Source organism: Cervus elaphus, chromosome 14 (genome assembly GCF_910594005.1).
Source record: "Cervus elaphus chromosome 14, mCerEla1.1, whole genome shotgun sequence".
Classification (NCBI taxonomy): Eukaryota; Metazoa; Chordata; class Mammalia; order Artiodactyla; family Cervidae; genus Cervus; species Cervus elaphus.
This window is the reverse complement of record NC_057828.1, coordinates 73,320,316-73,346,138: the sequence shown is the minus strand read 5'-3', so window position 1 is coordinate 73,346,138 and position 25,823 is coordinate 73,320,316. Positions and strand designations below refer to the sequence as shown.

At 41.6% G+C, this 25,823-nt stretch overlaps 1 protein-coding gene across 2 annotated transcripts in view; it reads right to left on the bottom strand.

The window, feature by feature from the left end:
- The window catches only part of KCNH1 (potassium voltage-gated channel subfamily H member 1), a 406,833-nt gene that overhangs the window by 309,713 nt on the left and 71,297 nt on the right, over nucleotides 1–25,823 (bottom strand). Inside the window, exon 6 of one of the 2 annotated variants that reach the window (XM_043924426.1) lies at nucleotides 1,575–2,048. In XM_043924426.1, the coding sequence (XP_043780361.1) occupies nucleotides 1,575–2,048 (474 nt within the window). The remainder of the gene's footprint in view (nucleotides 1–1,574; nucleotides 2,049–25,823) is intronic. The other variant, XM_043924427.1, reaches the window with a different exon arrangement.

Sequence of the window (25,823 nt, the reverse complement as noted above, 5' to 3'; positions counted from 1 at the left end):
AGTTAAATTATCTAAGCCAAAATGATCATATTTTCCTCGCTAACTAACATAAAATTTGCTAGAGATGTGCTCACAGAGAAAAATAGCACTCCCAACATGTACTAAAACTCACATTTAAGAATCCCAACATTCACGTTAGGGATGATTTTACTCTTCTAAATGATCAGTCTCAACTCATTTAATCCCCCTACAAAATCCACACAAGCCACTCGGAGCATTATTTCTCAGGATTTTACAGTCTATTAAAACACCACACAGATGAAAACAGGGACTGCTCTGAGTCTGGAGCATCTGAACACTAGCTCCCCTTCACTGGAGAGCAAACAGTAGGAAGCTGGATTCTCAGGGAGGAAGGGGCTGGAGTCCTCACCCACTGCTGGTACTGATGTGAAAGTGAGAGGCATCATTATGCCACCAGCAAGACGTGGAGTCACTGGCAGGCCCTGTTATCCTGGCAGGGAGCTGGCTGTCCCTTCTCACTATCTCCAGTCCTACTAGCCCGTTAGCCCTGAGAGCGTATCTTGCCTCAACTCAGCCTCCTGATGACTTCCGGATGACCCATCCAGACAGCAGCACAGCCATCCTGAGACCCCTGGGACCCTCCACAGTCTGAGGCAGTGAGGGCCACTGCTATCTGAAGCTGAAGACTTACCAGCAGTACTGCCACCTGAAGTGTGAACTGAAGGGAGGGTAGGGAAAAAAATATCAATTCTCACAGAACACTCAAGCTAGATAAGAATCTGACATTTTCCTTTGTCGTGATATGACACCCTTGCTTTTTCAAAGGAGAAAATCACTTTAACCAGCCGAGTGGCCCCTTCCTGCTGCAACACGTCCCAGCACACATTCACTGACTCTTTAAGCATGTCCTGATTTTAGCCTGTTTCAGAGCATTTATCTTCTTTTAATTTCTCCCATAACAACCCAAAGCAGTGTAGTCCAGTAACACTCCCCTCTTGCCTGACTTAACCACAAGAGTCAGACTTAACCACAGCCTGACTACCTCAGCAAATTTAGGCAAGGGACAGCATGGACAATTAAATGCCACTGGTCACCTGCAAAATTCATTTTAGCAAAGAAACAACTCATTGTTTCCCAACATTTACCAGAGAAAAAGGAAAAATACAGGCAAGCAATCTTAGGGGAGAGTAGCATCTCTGTTTTCAAGAGTTAATTAGTTTTGAAACAGCCAAAGGTCATCAGCAGAAAACAGAAAAGTCCCCATAATGAGAATAATCAGTAGATAGGCATTCAGCAAATGCATACCAAGTGTAAGATTTCACCAATGCAGTGGCAATGCATGCCTGCTTCTGCAGCCCCACCTCCCAAGCCAGCAGCTTGCACTCCACAGGGAGTAAGAAGCCTCTGGTCTCCTCCACATCCATCCACTGACATGCAGGATCTCCACACCTCCAAAGGACAAGAGCAGCAGGCAAGGATACTGACCAAGCATCATGCTCCCTCTGTTTCAGACACCAGTCGTACCAATTCCCACCCATTCAAGTACTCCTCTTTTGAGCATCCACAATTAACTTAAACACATGACAACAAGGTCTGAGATTTGAGGGATGTACCTGACTCTCTCTCCCCTCCAGGGGTGGTGGAATCTGATCAGCAAAACCAATCTTCCCTGGATCACCCATAAAGGCACTAACCTCATCCACGTTCTCAAAAGCGTTGATGACGTCATAGGGCAAGCAGGACAGAAGGTCAATCACAAACCACGTCTTCAGGTAGTTCATGCGAATGAGTTTGGGGTCAGAAATCACCTCCCCAGCGGGTCCGACAAAAGTGGTGTGAAAATTCAGCACAATGTCCACCAGAAAAATGACATCCACGATGCTATCCACAACCAGCCAGGCCACGTTGTTCTGCCTGGTTTTAAAGGAGACATTGTAAGGAACCAGGATGGCTGTGTAGAAGGTTAAGATCAAGATGATCCAATCCCACGTGGTCTTAAAAACACAGTAATGTAAGATGATGTGCGGGGGGGTCTTTGGTGCCTCTTGCTTGTACTGGGGAAGGATGTCTGAGCCCAGCTGCAGAACCTGTGAGGAAAAATACAGCCAAGAGAGAACTAAGTGAGGATTTCATCGCTAGCATCAAACCAGTCAGCCTCTGTCATGGACAGTCGTGACATTCCAGATGGATCAGGAGGTACAAAAACAGGAACTGGAGGACTATGGGAGAATAGAGTGATACTGTAATATAAACGGTCATAATGAAACAATAAATATACTAAGTACTTCACATACATTGATCACCTCACAATTCTAAATACAACCTTGTTTGATTAGCTAGTTATTATTCCATGTCACAAGAGAGAGCCTGGGGCACAAGAGAATTAAGCAACTTTACTCAACAAATATTGATTACTCTGTGCCCAGAATTGTTCTAGACACTGGGCAAATAGCAATGAAGGAAACAGCATGATTCTTGTTTTTGGAGAGGTTAGTCTAGTAGACAAATCAAGATAATATCAAATTATAAGAAGAGCAGGTATATGTTTACATATAACTGAATCACTTTGCTGTACAGAAGAAATTAACACAACATTGTAAATCAACTATACACCAGTAAAAATTTATTAAAAAAAAAGAAAATGCAGACAATAGTACCTACCTCATAGGGTTGTTGTCATGATTAAATATGTTAATATATGCATAGAGCTTAAAATTGCTGTCGTTATTTTTGTTTAATTGCTAAGTTGTGTCCGACTCTTTTGCAACCCCATGGTCTGTAGCCCACCAGGCTCCTCTGTCCATTGGATTCTCCAGGCAAGAACACTGGAGTGGGTTGCCATTTCCTTCTCCAGGGGATATTCCTGACCCAGAGATCGAATGCTCATCTCCTGCATCGCAGGCAGATTCTTTACCACTGAGCCAATAGGAACACCCACAGAGCTGAAAATAGTGGCTAATAAAGAATAAGTGTTTTAAAACAATGATGATAACAACAATAACTTCATTACGGGTTGCTGTCAGGCATAAATTAGACAACATACATAAAAGTACCTAGAAAATAAATCTGAGTACTTTTAAAAAATAAATAAATTTAAAGTATCATTTAATTTCACCATTGACAAAATTTAATCAAATGATTGTGACCGTATTCTAATAAAACTATGTACAATGAAACTTTAATTTCAAAAAATAAGCGGCTGGGGGACACACAGTGTTTTGATAGAATTTGACTTGAGGAGTAGGGGAAAGAGAGTGTTTGGACTAAAACGTGAATGAGAGCAAGACAACAAGTCATTCAAACTTTGGATGAAAAAGTATCCAAGATAGAGAAGATAACTGGTGTAATGGCCTCAGGGTAGGACAAGTGAGATATTTTAAGGAAAGGAAGAAAGTCTGGTATGACTAACGCATACTAAATGAGAGGGTAAGAGATTCTAGACAACTCCACGGGGAAGCAGAAACCAGACCATGCAGGCCCTAGTGAGCCATGGGGAGGTGTTGGGTTTTATTCTCAGTATGTCTCAGTGTAACTGGAGGGTCCTGAGTAAGAGGATAATAATCCGATGCATGTTTCTGAAAGAATGAATTGAGGCAGAGTATTAGAGGGAAGAACAGAATCAGAGAACTTACTATTATAGGCTGGGGAAAAGATGGGATGATGGAGAAAAGTAGTTCAATTTTGGATATATTGTTGAAGTAAAACCAACTGGACTTGCTATTGGCTGGTAAGTAAAGAAAAGGGAGAAGGGGGTACTCATTACTTTATTCCCAAAACAGCACAGTGACTGGTCCACAGTAGGCAGTACAGGATGATTTTTAAGTGAATGATTGAGCTTCAAGGTCATACAGCTAGCAAAAAATGGGACCAGGATCCCAAATGAGATCTAGCTGGATTAAAAACACATGCTGCTCCACAGCAAGATCATATTTCCCTAAATAACAGGCTTTTAAGGAAGCAGACTTAGTAAACGATGAAGTATAGAGAGGCCTGGCTCCAAGAAAGTATTGAGCATGGTTGTCACCTTCAGTAATCAAAGGCAAGAAGCTCTGGTTTTAGAAGCCAGGCCAAGTTGGAAGGGACCGCCATACACGTCCCCCAGCTGCTCCTCTGTGGCACTTGCAAGTTCCTAGAAACCTCTAGGTGAAACTTCCTCTTGTGTCATGGGAACTTCTTTGTACCTCTAGAGTTTAAATATCCCTTGTGCTGTGCTATGCTTAGTCACTCAGTCGTGTCTGACTCTTTGCGACCCCGAGGAGCCCGCCAGGCTCCTCTGTCAATGGGGATTCTCCAGACAAGAAGACTAGAGTGGATTGCCATGTCCTCCTCCAGGTGATCTTCCCAACCCAGGGATCGAAACCAGGTCTTCCACATTGTAGGCAGATTCTTTACCATCTGAGCCACCAGGGAAGCCCAGGAATACTGGAGTGCATAGCCTATCCCTTCTCCAGGGGATCTTCCTGACCCAGGAATCCCAACCCATTGCAGGTGGACTCTTTACCAGCTGAGCTACCAGGGAAGCTCAAAAGATCCCTTAATGAATGTGAAGTAATCTGAATATCTCTGGTCCCCCTCTAGTTGGCCCCAAGCCTTAAAGATGAGTAAAAGAAAGCTATAAATTCACAGAGGGTCCAGTGTGTAGTTTGGGTATGAAAACTGTTTCTACCCATTCCACCAATGCACAGAGCTCTTTCAAGATTGGGATTTTAACTTTCCTTCCCCAAGGAAAGCAATTTACACAAGTTTGATTAAGGATACTTGGACCCAAGACCTTGGGTAGGAAAAGAGATTGGCCTGTTAGAATAAAACAAGTAAAGGCAAACTGAATGAGACTTCTGCTTTCAGAAATATGGAGTAGACATACTTTTCCCTATTCCTCACTCTGCTCAGCACAGTCGGTCACTCAGTCGTTTCCAACTCTTTGCAACCCTATCGACTGTAGCCCACCAGGTTCCTCTGTCCATGGAATTCTCCAGGCAAGAATACTGGAGCAGGTTGCCATTTCCTGCTCCAGAGGATCATCCTGACCCAGGGACCCAACCTGCGTTCCCTGCGTCTCCTGAATTGGGAGGTGGATTCTTTACCACTGAGCCACCTGGAAAGCCTGATTCCTTGCTCTAAGTACCTCGAAAAGTTCTAGACATTAAAAAAACAAAAAACATTACATTAAACAAACATTAAGCTATTCTGAATGGTGGAGAAAGGAAAGCAAACTGGCTAGGAATAACACAGTGGTGAATTCTCTGGCTTTATTTTCTGCCTCATATATTCCTAGACTTGGAGCTAAAGAAGGCAGCAACGTGGAAATATCAGTGGGTGTAGACAAAAAAGAGTCCCAACAAAAGCCCAGTCTCTCAAGCAGAAAAACTGGGAAGGGGGCCTCAAAAGAAGAAAACTTTAGATAATAATCACTCTCCCTGTCAAAACACAATAGAAAAGCTGTGGGCCCACTCCCATCTAGGCCAGCAAAGGCTACTAGGAAGCCTAGATTTCCCCCTTCTTGAAGCTGTAGTGAAGCATTCAGCCTCCACTTCGTTCCTACTTGAGTATTACCAAAGACGGCCCAGCAGGGAGCACAGACTTCCTTTCACCTTCCCCTAGCAGCAATGAGGCCCACCACCACTGCGATGCAGAGAGGGATCAATGTGAGCTTAGCAGGGAGCTCTTACTTATGCTCACCCATCACTAACAAGGAGCCCTATCAAGGGTCAGTGGAGGCTGAGTTGGAAACTCGGTCTTCTACCCCAACCTGGTAGAAATGAAGGGATGCCTCCTCCTTCCTCTGCTGTATCTGTGTCAAAAGTAGCCACCTAAAACCAAAGGCTTAAATAAGATCCAGAGTCTCACAATATAATATTCAAAATGGCCATTTCAACAAAAAGTCAGTCACTATACCAAGAATCAAGAAAATACCAAACTGACTGAAAAACAGAAAATCAATTGATGCCAAGAATCAAGATGACAAAGATGTCAGAAATATCTGACAAAGATTTTCAAACATCCATCATAAAAAATGCTTGAATGGGCAACTACAGACACACTTGAAACAAATGAAAAAACAGAAAGTCTCAGAAAGAGCAAATAAATAGAAAAGAAATAGCAAAGAAACAGAAAGTCTCAACCAAAAGAGAATACATAAACCAAATAGAAATTTTAACACCAAAAACTATGACAACTAATTTTTAAAATTCAATGGATGGCATCAACAGCAGAATGGAGGGAACAGAGGAAAGAATCAGTGAATTTAAAGACAAAACAATAGAAATTACCCAATCTAAACAACAGACACAGAAAGGCACACCACATAATGATAAAAAGGTAAATTCTCCAAGAAGATATAGAAATCCTAACACATACGCAGCAAACAAAAAAGTTCCAAGCACATGTGAAGCAAAAACTGACTGAAGATGAAACAGACAAACTACACACTTCTTTCTCAACCTCTCATAGAACAACTAGACAGAAAGTAAGCAAGGATACAGAAAAACTCAATGACAATAGCAGCCAACAGAACTTAATCAACGTTTATACAATGCTCCACCCAACAAGAATTTGCAGAACACACATTCTTTTCAAGTGCACATGGAACATTATCCAAGATAGACTATATACTAGTCCATAAAACAGACCTTGACAAATTTAACAGAATTTAAATCACACAAGGTATATTCTCTGATTATAATGGAATCAAACTAGAAATCAATAACATAAAGATAAGAGGAAAATATCCAAATACTTGGAAACTAAATATTCAACACTTGGAAACAATACAATTCTAAATAATCTATGATCTAAAGGAGAAGAAGTCTCAAGGGAAATTTTAAAATATTTTGAACTCAGTGAAAATGAGAACATAACATACAAAAGTTCATATGATGCTGCTAAAGCAGTACTGAAAGGGAAATTTATAGCACTTAAATATATGGATAAGAAAAAAGAAAAAGTCTCAGATCAATAATGTCCATTCTCACCTCAAGAACTTATAAAAGAGCAAAATAAAACTAAATCAGCAAGGAAGGAAATAGCGAGTAGATATCAATGAAACTGACAATAGGAAAACAATAAAGAAAACCAATGATTTTTTAAAATAAATAAACTAGTAGAAATCAATGAAACTGACAATAGGAAAACAGTTGGAGAAGGCAATGGCACGCCACTCCAGTACCCCTGCCTGGAAAATCCCATGGATGGAGAAGCCTGGTAGGCTGCAGTCCGTGGGGTCGCTAAGAGTCGGACACGACTGAGTGACTTCACTTTCACTTTTCACTTTCATGCATTGGAGAAGGAAATGGCAACCCACTCCAGTGTTCTTGCCTGGAGAATCCCAGGGACGGGGGAGCCTGGTGGGCTGCTGACAATGGGGTCGCACAGAGTCAGACATGACTGAAGCGACTTAGCAGCAGTAGCAGCAGCAGCAGAGAAAATCGGTGATTTTAAAAAATTAACTGACAATAGGAAAACAATAGAGAAAATCAGTGATTTAAAAATAAATAAAAATGAGTGATTTTTCAAGACTTAAAAAAAAAACACAGAAAAGCCACAAATTACCAATATCAGAAATGAAGCAAGAAACACAAGTATAAACTGTAGACACCCAAAATATAATAGGGAATGCCACAAACAACTCTACAATAAAAATTTTACTACTTAGATGAAATGGTCCTTGAAAAACACAAACTACCACAATTCATATCCCTATAAACTATGAGAAAATTGAATTCATAATTTTAAAACTTCTAAAAGAAATCTCTAGGCCCAGATGGTTTTAATGATATCAAAATTTAACCAAGAATTAATAACAATTCTTCCAGGAAGCAAAAGTAAGGGGAATACTTCTCAATTCATTCTGTGAAGCTAGTATTATCCTGATTCTAAACCCAGACAAAGACAATACCAAAAAAGACAACTAGAGACTAATATCACTCATAGATATAGCTGCAAAAATCCTTAACAAACAGTAATAAATAGAACTCAGCAATATATAAAAAGAATGACCAAGTGGGTAAATTCCAAGGCTGGAAAGCAAATTCAATACTGAAAAATAAATCAATGTAATAAAAACAAAATTTGACAATATTCAACATTTTTTCATGATAAAAACTCAGAAAGAAATAGGAATAGAGGAAATTTTCTTCAACTTGATAAATAGCCTCTATAAAAAACCTAGAGCTAACATCATATTTAATGGTCAAAGACTGAAAGCTTTCCCCCTAACACCAAGAACAGGGGAAAATATCAGCTTTCACTACTCTTACTCAATATGCTGCCTTTGCAATAGGCAAAAAACGGAGAGAGAAAGAGAGCAAAAAGAAAAAGAAAAGGAATAAAAGGCATGCAGATTTGGTAGAAGAAAATAAAAATATCCCTATCTGCAAATGACATAATGGGATACATAGAATATCCCAAGGAATCTACATTCAAACTTCTAGAGTTAGTGAGTTCAGCAAGGTCACATAAGATAAACATACAAAACTCATCGTATTTCTTACGCTAGAAATGAAGACCAATGTTATACAATACCATTTATAATCACTCAAAACAATAGTTAAGTACAGGTATAATAAGCTTCCCAGGTGGCTCAGTGGTAAAGAATCCATCTGCCAATGCAGGAGATGTAGGAGACTCAGGTTGGATCCCTGAGTTGGGAAGATCCCCTGGAGTAGGAAATGGCAACCTGCTCCAGTGTTCTTGCCTGGAAAATTCCATGGACAGAGGAGCCTGGCAGGCTGCAGTCCATGGGGTCACAAAGAGTCAGACATGATTGAGTAACTGAGCACATAGGTATAATAAAACATACAGAACTTGTATGCCAAAACAAAAGCAAAAAGGCTGACTAAAGAGATTAGAGAAGATATAAATAAATGGAGACACATGTAAATCAGAAGACTTCAACATACTAAAGATTTCCATTCTCTCCAAATGGATATCGGTTTAACATATCTAAATGCCAACAAGAGTTGTAAATATCCACAAGACTATTCTAAAATTTATATGGAAAGGCAAAGGAATGGGAATAGAACAATTTTAAATAAGAAGAATAAAGTGTGAGGAATCAGCCTAGTCAATTTCAGGAGTTAGTATATAGCAAAGTAATTAAGACAGTGTGATACTGATAGAAAAACAGACTCACAGATTAATGGAACAGATAGAGAACCCAGAAATAGACCCACACAAATACCCAACTGATTTTTGACAGTGGTGCAGAAAGCAATTCAGTGGAGGAAAGTCAGCCTTTTCCACAAATGATGCTGGAGCAAAGGACATTCGCAGGCAGAAAAAACAATGAGACTCAGTATGCCTTACACCTTACATAAAAGTGGGCTTCCTCTGTGGCTCAGATGGTGAAGAATCGCGGGCAACACAGGAGACCCAGGTTTAACCTCTGGGTTGGCAAGAAACCCTGGATAAGGAAATGGCAACCCACTCCAGTATTCTTGCCTGGAGAAGTCCATGGACAGAGGAGGCCGGTGGGTTATAGTCCCTGGTGTCACAAAGAGTCAGACACAAATGAGTGACCAACACTTACATAAAAATTATCTCAAAACAGACTGCATGATTCAATGTAAAACAAAGTATTATAAAACTTTCAGAGAAAAACATTTAAGAAAACCTTTAAGACCCAGGGTAGGTAAAGTGTTTTTAGACTTGAACGCATAGCACAATGCAAGAAAAACTCCGGGAGTTGGTGATGGACAGGGAGGCCTTGGCGAGCTGCGGTTCACGGGGTCGCAAACAGCAGGACACGACTGAGTGACTTGAACTGAACTGAACACAGTCAAAGGCTTTGGCATAGTCAATAAAGCAGAAATAGATGTTTTTCTGGAACTCTCTTGCTTTTTTGATGATCCAACAGATGTTGGCAATTTGATCTCTGGTTCCTCTGCCTTTTCTAAAACCAGCTTGAACATCTGGAAGTTCACGGTTTACATAGTGTTGAAGCCTAGCTTGGAGAATTTTGAGCATCACTTTGCTAGCGTGTGAGATGAGTGCAACTGTATGGTAGTTTGAGCATTCTCTGGCATTGCCTTTCTTAGTGATTGGAGTGAAAACTGACCTTTTCCAGTCCTGTGGCCACTGCTGAGTGGTCCAAATTTGCTGGCACATTGAGTGCAGCACTTTCACAGCATCATCTTTTAGGATTTGAAATAGCTCAACTGGAATTCCATCACCTCCACGAGCTTTGTTTGTAGTGATGTTTCCTAAGGCCCACTTGACTTCACATTCCAGGATGTCTGGCTCTAGGTGAGTGATCACACCATTGCAATTATCTGGGTCATGAAGATCTTTTTGGTATAGTTTTTCTGTGTATTCTTGCCACCTCTTCTTAATATCTTCTGCTTCTGTTAGGTCCATACCATTTCTGTCCTTTATTGAGCCCATCTTTGCATGAAATGTTCCCTTGGTATCTCTAATTTTCTTGAAGAGATCTCTAGTCTATTCCATTCTATTGTTTTTCTCTATTTCTTTGCACTGATCACTGAGAAAGGCTTTCTTCTTATCGCTCCTTGCTATTCTTTGAAACTCTGCGTTCAAATGGGTATATCTTTCCTTTTCTCCTTTGATTTTCACTTCTCTTCTTTTCACAGCTATTTGTAAGGCCTCCTCAGACAGCCATTTTGCTTTTTTGCATTTCTTTTTCTTGGGAATGGTCTTGATCCTTGTCTCCTGTACAATGCCATGTACCTCTGTCCATAGTTCATCAGGCACGCTATCAGATTTAGTCCCTTAAATCTATTTATCACTTCCACTGTATAGTCATAAGGGATTTGATTTAGGTCATACTTGAATGGTCTAGTGGTTTTCTTCACTTTCTTCAATTTCAGTCTGAATTTGGCAATAAGGAGTTCATGATCTGAGTCACAGTCAGCTCCCGGTCTTGTTTTTGCTGACTATATAGAGCTTCTCCATCTTTGGCTGCAAAGAATACAATCAATCTGATTTTGGTGTTGACCATCTGGTAACGTCCATGTGTAGAGTCTTCTCTTGTGTTGTTGGAAGAGGGTATTTGCTATGGCCAGTGTGTTCTCTTGGCAAAACTCTATTAGACTTTGCCCTGCTTCATTCTGTACTCCAAGGCCAAATTTGCCTGTTTCTCCAGGTGTTTCTTGACTTCCTACTTTTCCTATCCTATAATGAAAAGGACATCTTTTTTGGGTGTTTTTTCTAGAAGGTCTTGTAGGTTCTCATAGAACCATTCAACTTCAGCTTCTTCAGCATTACTGGTTGGGACATAGACCAGTCAGAAACATAAAGCTCCTAGAGGCTAACATAGGCAGTGCGCACCCTAACATAAATCACAGCAAGATTCTCTGTGACTCACCTCCTAGAATAATGGAAATAAAAATAAAAATAAACAAATGGGACCTAATTAAACTTAAAAGCCTTTGCACAGCAAAGGAAACTATAAATAAGGTGAAAAGACAACCCTCAGAAAGGGAGAAAATAATAGCAAATGAACCAGCTGACAAAGGATCAATCTCAAAAATATACAAGCAGCTCATACAGCTAAATACCAGAAAAGCAAACAACCCAATCAAAAAGTGGGAAGAAGACCTAACTAGGCATTTCTCCAAAGAAGACATGCACCTGGCTGATAAACACATGAAAAGATATTCAACATCGCTCATTATTAGGGATATGTGAATAAAATCCTCATGAGGTATCTATCACCTCACACCAGTCAAAATGGCCATCAGCAAGAAATCTACAAATAATAAATGCTGGAGAGGGTGTGGAGAAAAGGGAACCCTCTTGCACTCTTGGTGGGAATGTAAATTGATGGCACTATGGAGAACAGTATGGAGATTCCTTAAAAAACTAGGAATAAAACTACCAGATGACCCAAAAATCCCATTACTGGGGATACACTCTGAAGAAACCATAATTGAAAAAGACACAGGTAGCCCAATGTTCACTGCAGCATTATTTACAATAGCTAGGACACAGAATCAATTTAGATGTCCATCAACAGATGAATGGATAAAGAAGCTGTGGTACACATGTACAATGGAATATTACTCAGCCACAAAAAGGAATGCATTTGAGTCAATTCTAATGAGGATAAACACAGAGACTATTATACAAAGTCAGAAGGAGAAAAACAAATATCATATATTAACACACGTATATGGAATCTAGAAAGATTGTACTGATGAACCTAATCGCAGAAAAGCAATGAAGACACAGACATAGAGAACAGACTTGTGGACACAACAGGGGAAGGAGAGGAAGGGACGCATTCAAAGAGTAACATTGAAACGTGTGCATTGTGTGTGTGTGTGTGTGTGTGTGTGTGTGAGTGTGTGAGACACTACCATATGTAAAATAGATAACCAGTGGGAATTTGCCATATGATGCAGGGAGCTCAAACCTGGTGCTCTGTAACAACCTAAAGGGGTGGGATGGGGTGGGAGGTGGGAGTGAGGTTCAGGAGGAAGGGGATATATGCGTACCTATGGCTGATTCATGCTGATGTATGGCAGAAACCAACATAATATTGTAAAGCAATTTTGCTCCAATGAATTTTTTTTTAAAAAAATGAGATTGGAAAAAAAAGAAAAAATAGCATTTACATTAAAAAAAATAAAGTAAAAATTACAACTTTGAAAAAAAAATGAGAAAATTATGAAAGGACATGTTCCCCAAGAGCATACACAGATGGCAAATACATGAAAAGATGTTCACATCATTAGCCATCAGGGAAATGCAATGAGATATCACTATGTACATATCACAACAGCTAAAATAAAAAATAGCATTTGACAACATCAAATGCTGGTGAGACTGCAGAGAAGCTGGGTTGCTCATATATCACTAATGGAAATGTAAAATGACACAGTCAGTCCAGAAAAGAGTTTGGCAGTTTATTAAACAACAAAATATGCAACAGTAATTACACTCCTGGGCATTTATCCCAGAAAAACCAAAATTTAGATTCAAACAAAAACCTGTACATGAATGCTCACGGCAAGTTTATTTGTCATACCAAAAAACAGAATCGGCTCAGATGTCCTTCAAGAGACGAATAGTTAAACTGTGGCACATCCAAACGACAGACTCAGTAATAAAGAGCTGCCACTACTGATGCACCCTGATACAGCAAGCTGCATGTAAACCCGGAGATTTACAAAGCCAGTCTCAGATAATACACTACATGATTCCATTCATATAACATCCTTGAAATTACAAAATCATAGAAATATTGAATAAATCAGTGTTTCCCAAGGGGTTAAGGAGGGGGTGAGGGCAGGAAGAGTGTGGCCATAAAAAAGGCAACGTGAGTTATTATGGTGAGGAAAGCATTCTATATCTTGACTGCACCAATGTCAATATCCTGGCCATGATACTGAGCTCCAGTTTTGCAGGAAGTTACCATCAGGGAAACTGAGTAAAGAGCACATGGGATCTCTGTATGATTTCTTAAAACAGCACATCAATCTACAATCATCTCAAATTAAGTTTAATTTTTTAAATAATTAACTGACTAGAGATGAATCACAAGCATTGTAAGGAAGGAGTCCTGGGCATGGATCTAGGTGAAAAGCAGGGGAAAGGTAGATGAGTTAGTTAGGAGTTTATTGTATGTTTGCAAAATACAATCTGGGCAAAAAGACCATTCAACAAAAACTCAAAAGAAACCACAAGTACGCAGCCACCTGCTGACCGCACACCAGCGTTGCCTGGAGTTCCATGGAGGAAATGTCCTCTTACACAAAAATGGCTGCTCCTGTGACAGTCTGATAAAATCCATAATTACTGCCAAATAAGATTTCCCATTCTGAAGCTTTCAGGACACTATTAGGCCCTGCTTGAGTGAGGCCCGAGTCAATAGTGCCTTCACACCTCCCAACAGTGCTGCTGACCACAGACTCGCCTTCTGAGGCTACTCCAACAACATGTGTTCAAAGGTCATAGACAGAGATGCTAGGCCAGATGTCAGGCAGGGATGTTAGGCCTTGTATTCAGTTTCTTCTTCCCATCTCTGGGATGCAGCCTTTCACACTGAAATCACATGATATCTGCATTCTACAAGAAGCCTGGAAGTCAGGACATTTGATCAGGTTAAATGTGATACATTCTCTTTCCAAATCTTTAAGCTAAAGGCTGCAAATTGTTCCCCTCAGGCCAAGTTTTTAGTGTCTGACTTGAGATCCTCTGCATTTCAATCTAATATGAACTCTTTAGCAATTACATGGAAAACAAAAGATGGAAATTCCAAGGAATGAGTCCTTCATTACAGAAAAATCAAGATTCTTAAGAAAACTTCCCAGACCAAAAGAGTACTTTGCATCCAGTAAACTGACAGTCTTTTCAGAGAGCAATGACAAATGACTAATGATTTGTGTTTATCAGAAAGATTCCCAGAAGACTGACCCACCGTCCCCCTCAGAAGGGTTCTGGGAACTGATTCAGACCAGAACAAGTGGAAACAGCATGGCTCTGATGAGCTCCACGGCTGTCATTCTCAGAAGAAAAAGTATTCCAGGGATCGTGCAGAATATTTCTCCTCTGGGAAAGTGGTTAGTGTCCACCAAACGGAGAAGTCTCTGGGTGCTGAATCAAAAGAGATGGGACACCAACCTTGTGTCCAGTCAGAACAATTGGGCCCAATGTTAGATGCTCAGTGATGCTTCAAAACCTTGCAGAGAAACAGCTTCAGCAGACGTGGAGACAGAAGAATGATCTGGTCTGGAGGTCTCAGTGACCACCCCTTGGTTAGTCCTCTCCCCCGCCTCTTTTCTACGATTATCAGCATGAGCATATGCTTCTAGTTTCTTCCATTCGATAAGTTTTGTACCATGGAAGCCTCCAAAGGCAGAGAGCTCACAGCCCTTCCAGAATGTCCTTCCTAAGAGTGCGACAACACCTGTCCCACATGCCCAATCAGACAGGAGTTCCCCCAAATGCAGACACACTCTTCCAAGTGCGATGTTGTTTGTTCACACTTTCGCTGCCTTCTCCCTATAACACTCAAGCTCTGCCCACACAAAAGTTCATTGTAAGCCATTATTGATGGAGTCAAAGAATGTTCATGAGCACAGGCGGATTCTGAAGGAAAATAAGTTAGGTCTTTCCCCTAAATGAAGAATGAGGAATTAAGACTGATTATCACATTTCTCCAGCACTTTCACTTCCAAAGGCCTCTCCTGTGCTTCTGAATCCTTACATTCACCCCGTGAGGGTGTTCTGCAAATGGGAAAATGTAGGTTCGGAGCCACGAGGTGACTCACACTGAGCCACACCAGGGCTGAGCAAGCAGGGAGCTGGGAGTGCAAGCCAGGTTGCCAGCTCCAAGCCTCCAAGTCTTTTCATGAATCTATTTGTACAGCCTGAAATGCCTTTCACAGAACACTGACATATGCCATCACATCCCATGCCACCCCATGAAATGGGAAGGCTGGTATTTTTCTTCTTGTACAGACTGGGAAAATAAACCCAGAGAGTAAATTATTTGCTCAGAGACACACAGTGGATGACAAAACACGACCACAAGCTCAGGCCCAGTTTCCTCAGTTCAGTTCAGTCCAGTCGCTCAGTCATGTCCAGTCCATGTGACTCCATGGACTGCAGCATGCCAGGCCTCCCTGTCCATCACCAACTCCCGGAGTTTACCCAAACTCATGTCCAGTTTCCTAATTCGATGCTTTTCTTCTGTTGTATACTGACTCTTCATGAACTACTGTTTCTCCATAGGACTTATGAATGATAGCAACAAGCCATCTGTCATCAAAGTCACCACCTCCCATGATGGACCTTCCCCAGGACTTTGCAGTTAAAGTCCTAAACCAGCCAGATTGGCCAGAGTCTATCTCCCTGAAGAGTAACCACTAATCCTCGGGCCACACCTAGCTAGATTAAGAAAGAAGCAGGACCACATCACAGTCAGTTCAGTCACTCAGTTGTGTCTGACTCTTCAAAACCCCATAGACTGCAGCACACCGGGCCTCCCTGTCCATCACCAACTCCCGGAGCTTACTCAAATTCATGTCCATAGAGTTGTGATGCCATCCAACATCTGTCATCCCCTTCTCCTCCCGCCTTCAATCTTTTCCAGCATCAGGGTCTTTTCAAATGAGTCAATTCTTCACATCAGGTGGCCACAGTATTGGAGTTTCAGCTTCAGCATCAGTTCTTTCAATGAATATTCAGGACAGATTTCCTTTAGGATGCACTGGTTGGATCTCCTTGCAGTCCAAGGGACTCTCAAGAGTCTTCTCCAACACTACAGTTCAAAAGCATCAATTCTTCAGCATTCAGCTTTCTTTATAGTCCAACTCTCATATCCATACATGACTACTGGAAAAACCATAGCTTTGACAAGATGGACCTTCGTTGGCAAAGTAATGACTCTGCTTTTTAATATACTGTCTAGGTTGGTCATATCTTTCCTTCCAAGGAGTAAGCGTCTTTTAATTTCATGGCTGCAGTCACCATCTGCAGTGATTTTGGAGCCCCCCAAAATAAAGTCTGTCACTGTTTCCATTGTTTCCCCAACTATTTGCTGGATGCCATGATCTTAGTTTACACTTACCCTGAAACCCTTCAGTGTCAAATGAATGTTACCATGCAAACTGATTTTTGCTGATGTGGATGAGAGATTGCAACATTTCACTAAAAGCTCTTAAGTGCTTCTCTGCTTCACCTCACTCTTAACTCATGTTTTTTACCTAATGAATCACTGAAAAAAATAAAATAAAACCAGTCTTCCAATGGTCATGTATCTATAAATCAGTCTCTATCCTCACCCACCTGCCTCCTTCCTGTTTCAGCAGAGGAAGTGCCTTCTTTCTATCAAAGGCCTATTTCTCTCATGTGTTTTGAATTTCATCCTGCTCCCCCTCCTCAAGTTCTTTACACCCCATGATTCCCCCTCTTTTGTTCCTATAAACCTCTCCTTGGACACCGGATCATTCCATCAGCGTCTCTAAACATCAATCAGCCCCCTTTTCTCGCTCAGTTCCTTTTGCTGCTCCCCTTTATAGCCAGACTTTTTGAAAGAATAATCCAAACACAGTGTCTCTACATTCTCCCCTCCAATCACCTTCAACACACCCCAATCTGACCACTGCTTCCACTCTCCAATCAAGTAGGTATTGTCAAGGTCACCAACAATCTCAGTGGTGCTAAACCCCATGGATGCTTCCATCCTGATCTAACTCATGCCCTCAGGAACTGTTTACAGATGTTCACACCTCTTCCTTCTAGAAACACTCTCCTTGCTGGGCTTTCTTAATGCCACTCTCTCCTGCTGTGGTACCTCAAGGTATGCAGCTGACATATGCCTTCAAGAAAACTCCAGAACTAAACCACCATGGAGTTCTGCTGCTTCTACCACCAAACACCTATGACTCGGGATCCATTCACCATTTTCCAACTCACTTCTACCACTACCCATATAGGAGATTATCAGTGAGATATTTTACATTCCTTTTCTCATAGTGATTTAAATGCAGTAAGTATTACTACACCTCTCAGTTCAGATGAACCACATCCCAGCTGCTCCACAGTCACACGCAGTCACGACACTGGACAGAACAAGTATAAACCACACCATGACATTGAACTCTAGGAATGTCCCAGACCAGCTTCAAGAGATGTAGGCTCGGATCTCAAAAGCAGATCTGGAATGGATAACCACACAACCAAAATACTGATTAAAAAACATGAATCACAAACGTGTATACATGGAACTGTGAAGCTGGGGGTGGTGAGCAGGGAGGACATTAGATAACAAAGACAGGGCTGGGGAAACCGTTAGGGACCGGGTGGCAATCAGTAAGTCAATCAAGATACAGTTCTAGCAGGCTGAACTCGGCAGATTCCCAGTCTTGATTTCACAGTTGATCAGTTTTTAAAAATCTATTTTATTGATGTGTAGTTGATTTACAATGTTGTGTTAATTTCTGCTGTGTAGCAAAGTGACTCTGTTATACATATATATATATTATTTTTCATATTATTCTCCATTACAGTGTATCATAGGATATTGAATATAGTTCCCTATGCTATCTATATGGTAGGACCTTGCTGAGTATCCATTCTATATATAAGAGTTTGCTAACCCCAAACTCCTAATGTACCCCTCCCTCACCCCGCCTCCTCCTTGGCAATCACAAGTCTATTCTCTGTGTCTGTGAGTCTGTTTCTGTTTTGTAGATACATTCCTTTGTGTTCTATTTTAGATTGCACATATAAGTGGTACAGCTGATCAACCTTAAGCAAGGCAAAGTCTCCAATATGCCTCAGTTTCCCCACCTGGAAAATGAAGTTATGTGTGTGCATGTGTGCTAAGTTGCTTCAGTCATGTCTGACTCTTTGTGACCCTATGGACCATGGCCTTCTGTCCACTGGATTCTCTGGGCAAGAATACTAGAGTGGGTAGCCATGCCCTCCTCCAGATCTTCCTGACGCAGGGATTGAACCCATGTCTCTGACATCTCGTGCACTGGCAGGCAGGTTCTTTTCCACGAGTGCCACCAGGGAAGCCCAATACCAGGCAGATATTGTGAAGGGCAGATATGACTATAGATATAAATGTGTGTGTACATATGTAAATTATTCTTGCAAACAGTTAAGTAGTATTCAAACACTAGTATTTTTGTACAAATAAAGGATTGGTTCAGGAGATTCTCAGTGAGAATCAGGAAGGCTCCAGCTCCTATAGTACATCCTTTTTACCCAAAGGCTTGGGCTTCCTCAAAGACTGGGGACCAAGAATGACAAAACTAACATGGCCTGAGAAGAAAAATACACTGATAAAATTCATTTATTTGGGGGGAAAAAAGGACAAAATAGCTTCAGAGACCCCATCAAAGCTATGGACCTATCCTAATAAAAAGACCCATGGACCCTTGGACATCAGAAGTTACCCACAAGGATCCAAAGGTCCCATAGTTTAGAGCAGAAAAGAGATGTGCAAACAAACTGTGAAAATATAACACTTAATGTAGAAAGATACTCAATGGATAGAAGTACTTTAAGAGGAAAAGAGACAGCAAATTGATTTCAGTCATCAGAAAAGCTTGGAGGTGAGGTGACTGTCTCTATCTCCAGACAGACAAAACTCTCGACATTTCCAGCAGGCCGTGTGTACAAGCCGGGACAGCTAACGGAGGTGGTGTGAGAACTCAGTGTGGGAGAAGCCTGCGCTGCTGAGGCAGAGTAAGTCTTTGCTTTCTCTTGTGACTCTTCTCATGTGGTGGTGGCAGGGGTGGGGAGGAGAGGGAATACAGAGAGGGTAATATTGAGAAATGAAGCTAAATATAAGGGAGGAGGTCAAGCCTTGATGTGCTGTTTATGCAAAGGTAATAACTTTAAGTAAGGGAGGTGCATAATCAAATCGCTCTCTGCGAGGATAATCGGGCATCAGCATGGAAGAAGGATCAGAAGAGGCAAGTCTAGAAGCACAGGGAGACCTGCTACGTGACGCTGAAGAACCCCAGGAAAGACAGGATGTGGGTTTGAACCAGGGAGCAGCTCAGGGCAGAGACACTTGCAAAGTCTCCCTGGGAGCCTGAAAACCGGGCCAGTCCAACACAGCCGGGAGGAACCCCAACAAGAGTCGAGGGGCCAGCCACCTCAGGACCACCATCTCACGGGGGACGTCAGCGTCATCTCCCCGGATGATGGCAGAAGAAACCAAGCACAGAGAATGGGAAGTTCCTCTTTCAGGGCAGCCCTGGGGGACTCACCACTTTACCTTCCACACTGGCTTCGTTTATTGATCAAGGCCACAGACAGAGCCCGCTCCACGAACTCCACCGTCACCCTCATCCCTCACAGCTGCCTCAGACATCCTCCCACTGTGAGTGAAGTGAAATCCTGCTTTCCCTAAACCCCTTATTCCAGGCATGACCCCTCCCTTAGCACCTATACCTGCATCTCTTTCCCTTTCCTCAAGTTTAACTCCAAAAACCTCCCCTGTTTAGAAACAACATGGGTTTTTTATGGCCACAGAGTGAGGACAGAGTCTGTTCCCACCAGAAAAAGCATATTCAAATAAAAAGGGAGAGCTGGATGTTAACGAGACCCTAGCCACAGAATAAAGCCTCATTTGGGGCTTAAGACATCTGAGCTAAACACGTGCTTAATTCCCATCATAAACACCCTTCTCCATAAACCCGGCAGGCTCTATTTTTAGAACTTTTTCCATGATGCACTTGGTCTTTAATGGGAGAGATAAAGGCAGTGGGAAGCAATTAAAAGTATTAACCAATATACTTTATGTCACAATAGAGCACCAGCCCATGACACTCCACAAATATAAGCCCACAGTAAAATGCAACTGGGCAACATTTTTTTCTCTATTTAGCTGAGGAGTACTTCAGTGGTATTCTTTTAACTTTGTATTTTGAATTCTTCAGCTACATTTTTAAAACTCAAGTTTTTGAGTATTAGTGATGCGGTGGAGTCATGGAAACACTGCCATCGTTATCAAAATCAGCTACAAATAGTTGTCCATTATCCACGATCGAGGCAGACAACTTTCAGGTGGGGAGGAAGAAGTTAAAAGTGAAAGGGCCTACCAAGTGTCAGGCACTGAATTAAGTGTTCGCATCCTTCTTCATTCATTCATTCCTTTAATGAACACTTACCAAGCACTTACTGGGTGTTGGTACTACGTTCAATGGTAGAGATGTAGAATAAATAAGAGAGAGACTGTCTTCACGGACCTTTCATCTATTGGAGGAGGCAAATATTAAACAGCAGCATTCCCAGGGCATGAGAGCTCAAAGGGGAAACTGCCCACGGCAAGGAGGGCCTCTGAAAGTGAGGTTCATCTGCCTGAGGTGGGACAGGGCAGGTGGGAAGGCCTCACAGGGAGGTCTGATGTCCACCTTGGGGCTTAAAGGATGGGCAGGAACTAGGCCAGCAGAGAGACACAGCAAGAGTTGCAGGCAGAGGAAGGGCACTTCCAAGGCCCCAGGGACAGTCTGACAAGTGTGCATGCCCCTGGCTAACCCAGTGTGAGCATAGAACTAGGTCAGGCTAGAGAGGGGAGTTAGGTCTTGTAAGTCACAATGTAAATTTTAAAATTATCCAAAGAAATAACAAGACAATGTTAAAGGAGTTTTAAGCATTGAGCGATAAGATTGGACATGTCTTTGGAAGCATCACAAATCCTCTTGATGGTCTTTCAGGGTAGGTAGGCAGCATCTTTAATTTCATGAGGATGAGGAAAGATGAGTGAGGTTAAGCAACTTTTATAAAATCACACAGCTGGAATGCAGTGGAGTTTTGGACAGAACTCAGGTCAGTCTGACTCTGAATTCCTTCCTCTTTCCACTACATCATCCTGTCTCTAAGGGAAAAAAACCTGCAAAAAAATCCTTAAACCTCAATTAAGCTGTTCATTGACAAGTTTTTTTTAATCAAAATCAAGTGTAGAGTTGATCCCTTGTATCACTTAACATGTGAGTTTTTCCCTACCTGCTTGAATAAACGATATGGCCCTCCTAGGAAAAATGCAAACAGTCCCCCTATAAGACCTCAGCCCTGAGTCCAGAGCACTGACTGGAAGGAACCCCGTGGCCCTGAGGGCTGGTGGAGCCACTAGGCAACCAGAGGCCATTAGTCCAGCCACACTTCAAAACTCACCGTCCATGTGCCATCAAACCATCACCCAACACACCTCCAGAAATGACAAACTCATACCCAGGCACAGCTTGTGGCATATTGAGATAGTGTGAGTATTCAAAAAAGACTCTATGAGAGACAAAATGAGCCCCAAACCCAGGTAACTGTGGCAGAAGTTCCTGTTGCCAAAGTTACTAACATTTTCACATACAAAACAACAGAATACGATGTTGCATGGTGAGACGCCGCTGAGTGTTGTCACTTTCCCGAGCCTGAAGAGTCAAATGAAGTCAACACTCCCCTGCTCTGCCCCACCAAAAAATAGTGGAGTGGGAAATGTCAAGTTCAAGGCACATACAGCCTATTTCTCAGAAAAAACACCTTTGTTCACATACAACCTGGCAGCCTCTACCAGTGATTCTGGCTTGAGGGACCCAAAAACTAGGGACCCTAATACTGGCTTCCTGGTGGCTCAGTCGGTAAAGAATTCACCTACAATGCAGGAGACCTAGGTTCGATCCCTGGGTCAGAAAGATTCCCGGGAGAAGGAAACAGCAACCCGCCCCAGTATTCTTGCCTGGGAAACCCCATGGACAGAGGAGGCTGGCGGGCTACATAGTCCGTGGAGCCCTAAAGAGTGGGACATGACTGAGTGCGCACACACACTGCTCGCTTGGCCTCCACAGACTCTCCCTCAGCCGAGGACAGCACACCTGCTCGTCAGCGGGGAGTGTGGGGAGTAAGTCCAATAAGCAAAGTTCTGGTCTCTGCGGCTCTGACCAGCTGCCTGCGAGGTGGTCGGCGCGGGGCCGTCTCGTGCTCCTCACGCCCGTCCTACTGACGGGCGGCCATGACACCACTTTCGTGCACATAAGGAAGGCAGCTTCTATATTTATCAGACCAAATCCTTGCACAGTCATTGAAAAGTAGGTGTTATTCCTTTAAAAATTAACGGAAATGCTAAAACTTCAGACTGAGTAAAAACTGACAGCAATTAATACTGGTAACAGTGAGAGAAGAAAGACATTGGCAAACTGGCATAACCCTGTGTGAACTTGGCAGTTTCTATCCCGGTTTAAAATGTTTCTACCCTCTGTCTCCTTAATTCCACTCCCGGTAGTCCATCATTTTTATACTAGCACGAGTATTCAGAGAGCTAACCATCAGTGGAAGGGACTAAGTAAGAATGGTAAGCTGTCCATCTATACCCAACACACTGAGACACTGTTTTAAAAACTCAAACAAACGTTTCAAAAGAAATAATAAAGTTCAAAATCTTAGGCGCCGGAACAGTAAGAGGAATGCAAACCCAAAGCTGCCAGTGGGAGCTAAAATGAAACAGCCCAGGAGTTTTTCAGAAACAGGGCTTATCAGAGCTGGGTATGTGCTGGAGGGAACCAAAGGGAAACCACGTGCTCTTGCTGGGGTGGCAAAGGGCTGCCCTGACAAAGACGCATGGAACAGAAAACCATTAACCATATCTCAGAGACATAAAAAAGAAACTGGTCATCTGTCTGGCCTTTGGGATAGAAAAGGATTATATGCAAGAGATCAGAACCCCAAGTACATGCCATATACGAGTGTGGGGCCAAACTCTTGCTGGTCACACGGTTGGGAGCCCCAGGGCTAAAAACATGTACAGGAAAGTTGGTCTGAACCAGGTGAAAATTTATGAATCTGGTGGGCAAACTCAACCACCACGTCTAGATGCCTCATCAACTGGGGACCCAATGGACTCCCACCAGCAATCTCAGGTCGTGCATAAGCTCACTCTAAGAGGAAAGTAAACACCAAACCAGAGGATTTAAAGTAAGCTGACCAAGAAAATAGCATCTACGTCTCTGAGTAATAACTCACTGATTAAGAATTATGAACCACACTTTTGGTTCAAATCTATTCTGATATTTGAGTATTAACATATTCCTTGAGGCTTTGAAGAAACCTATTCAAAATGCATGAAAACTCTAAGACTCTTAGGATTCCTCATTTACCAAATATCACAAATTCAGAGGTTAGAAGATTTGAAATCAATCATAAAATATTTCCATTATTCTGAAGATGTGAATTATAATTGTTGTATCTTTAATATTTACTTTAGTGAGCTTTAATCATAGAGTGATTTGAAATACCATCGTTTAAAAATTCAATAACTATGATTCTTTACCATAATCAAAGTTGTATGAAGATAACCAGACACAGTATGCATAATTTGTTGTTATTTGCTATCTATCATGGTTTGCTTCATAGATTTCCTTGCAACCAAATACTATAAACTACCTAACCAGTATTTCAAATGGTTTCAGATTAACTGACTTAGATCTAATACTATCAAAGGTATATTTAACAGGTGATCAGCTAAAATTTATAAGTAATGTAAAAATCTGAAGTAGCATAAATTACTCTTCCTAATTCTATTTCCCTGTATAACATAAAATGAAATAAATTTTAAGGTTGGATGTATGAGACAAGTGCTCAGGGCTGGTGCACTGGGATGACCCAGAGGGATGGGATGGGGAAGGAGGTGGGAGGGGGGATCGGGATGGGGAACACATGTAAATCCATGGCTGATTCATGTCAGTGTATGGCAAAAACCACTACAATATTGTAAAATAATTAGCCTCCAACTAATAAAAATAAATGAGAAAAAAAAAGAGTTTTTTTAAAAAGATAAAGTAAGCTGACATCTCTACATACAGCTGGTTCACTTTGTTGTACAGAAAAAACTAACACTATAAAGCAATTATACTCCAATAATAAAAAAAATTAAGCTGACATTCTAAAGCAATAAAAAAAGGAAGAAATATTAACAGAACTCAGAAAATAAGCAAGAGACATGAACTGACATTTCACTAGGATGGAAATATGGTTGGAAAACAAGCTCATGAAAAGACAGTCAATATCTTTAGCCATTTAAAATGCAAATTACGACCACATTGAGCTATCACTACTTACTTACTAACATGTTTAAAAAAAAATAGTGGCAATGTCATGCTGGCAAGGACAGAAACTGGATGTTTCATATGTAAAATGGTACAACCAACTGCAACTGGCAAATAGTTTGGAAGTGTCTTACGAAACTAAATACATACTCACATGTATATATTGTACAAAGACACACACACACACACACACACACACAAATGAGTACATATAAAGACTGAAATGTAAAGTACATGAAATCTGAATATGATCTTTAATTAACAATATTCTAAACATGTTGATTTTGAGCATGCTCAAAATTCTCCAAGCCAGGCTTCAACAATACATGAACTGTGAACTTTCAGATGTTCAAGCTGGTTTTAGAAAAGGCAGAGGAACCAGAGATCAAATTACCAACATCCTCTGGATCATCGAAAAAGCAAGAGAGTTCCAGAAAAACATCTATTTCTGCTTATTGACTATGCCGAACCCCTTGACTGTGTGGATCACAATAAACTGTGGAAAATTCTGAAAGAGATGGAAATACCAGACCACCTGACCTGCCTCTTGAGAAATCTGTATGCAGGTCAGGAAGCAACAGTTAGAACTGGACATGGAACAACAGACTGGTTCCAAATAGGAAAAGGAGTACGTCAAGGCTGTATATTGTCACCCTGCTTATTTAACTTATATGCAGACTACATCATGAGAGATGCTGGGCTGGAAGAAGCACAAGCTGCAATCAAGATTGCCAGGAGAAATATCAATAACCTCAGATATGCAGAGGACACCACCCTTATGGCAGAAAGTGAAGAAGAACTTCACAAAGAGCCTCTTGATGAAAGTGAAAGAGGAGAGTGAAAAAGTTGGCTTAAAGATCAACACTCAGAAAACTAAGATCATGGCATCTGGTCCCATCACCTCATGGCAAATAGATGGGGAAGCAGTGGAAACAGTGACTGACTTTATTTTGGGGGGCTCCAAAATCACTGCAGATGGTGACTGCAGCCATGAAATTAAGACGCTTACTCCTTGGAAGGAAAGTTATGACCAACCTAGATAGCATATTAAAAAGCAGAGACATTACTTTGCCAACAAAGGTCCGTCTAGTCAAGGCTATGGTTTTTCCACTAGTTATATATGGATGTGAGAGTTGGACTATAAAGAAAGCTGAGTGCCAAAGAATTGATGCTTTTGAACTGTGGTGTTAGAGAGGACTCTTGAGAGTCCCTTGGACTGCAAGGAGATCCAACCAGTCCATCCTAAAGGAAATCAGCCCTGAATATTCATTGGAAGGACTGATGTTGAAGCTGAAACTCCAATACTGTGGCCACCTGATGTGAAGAGCTGACCCACTTGAAAAGACC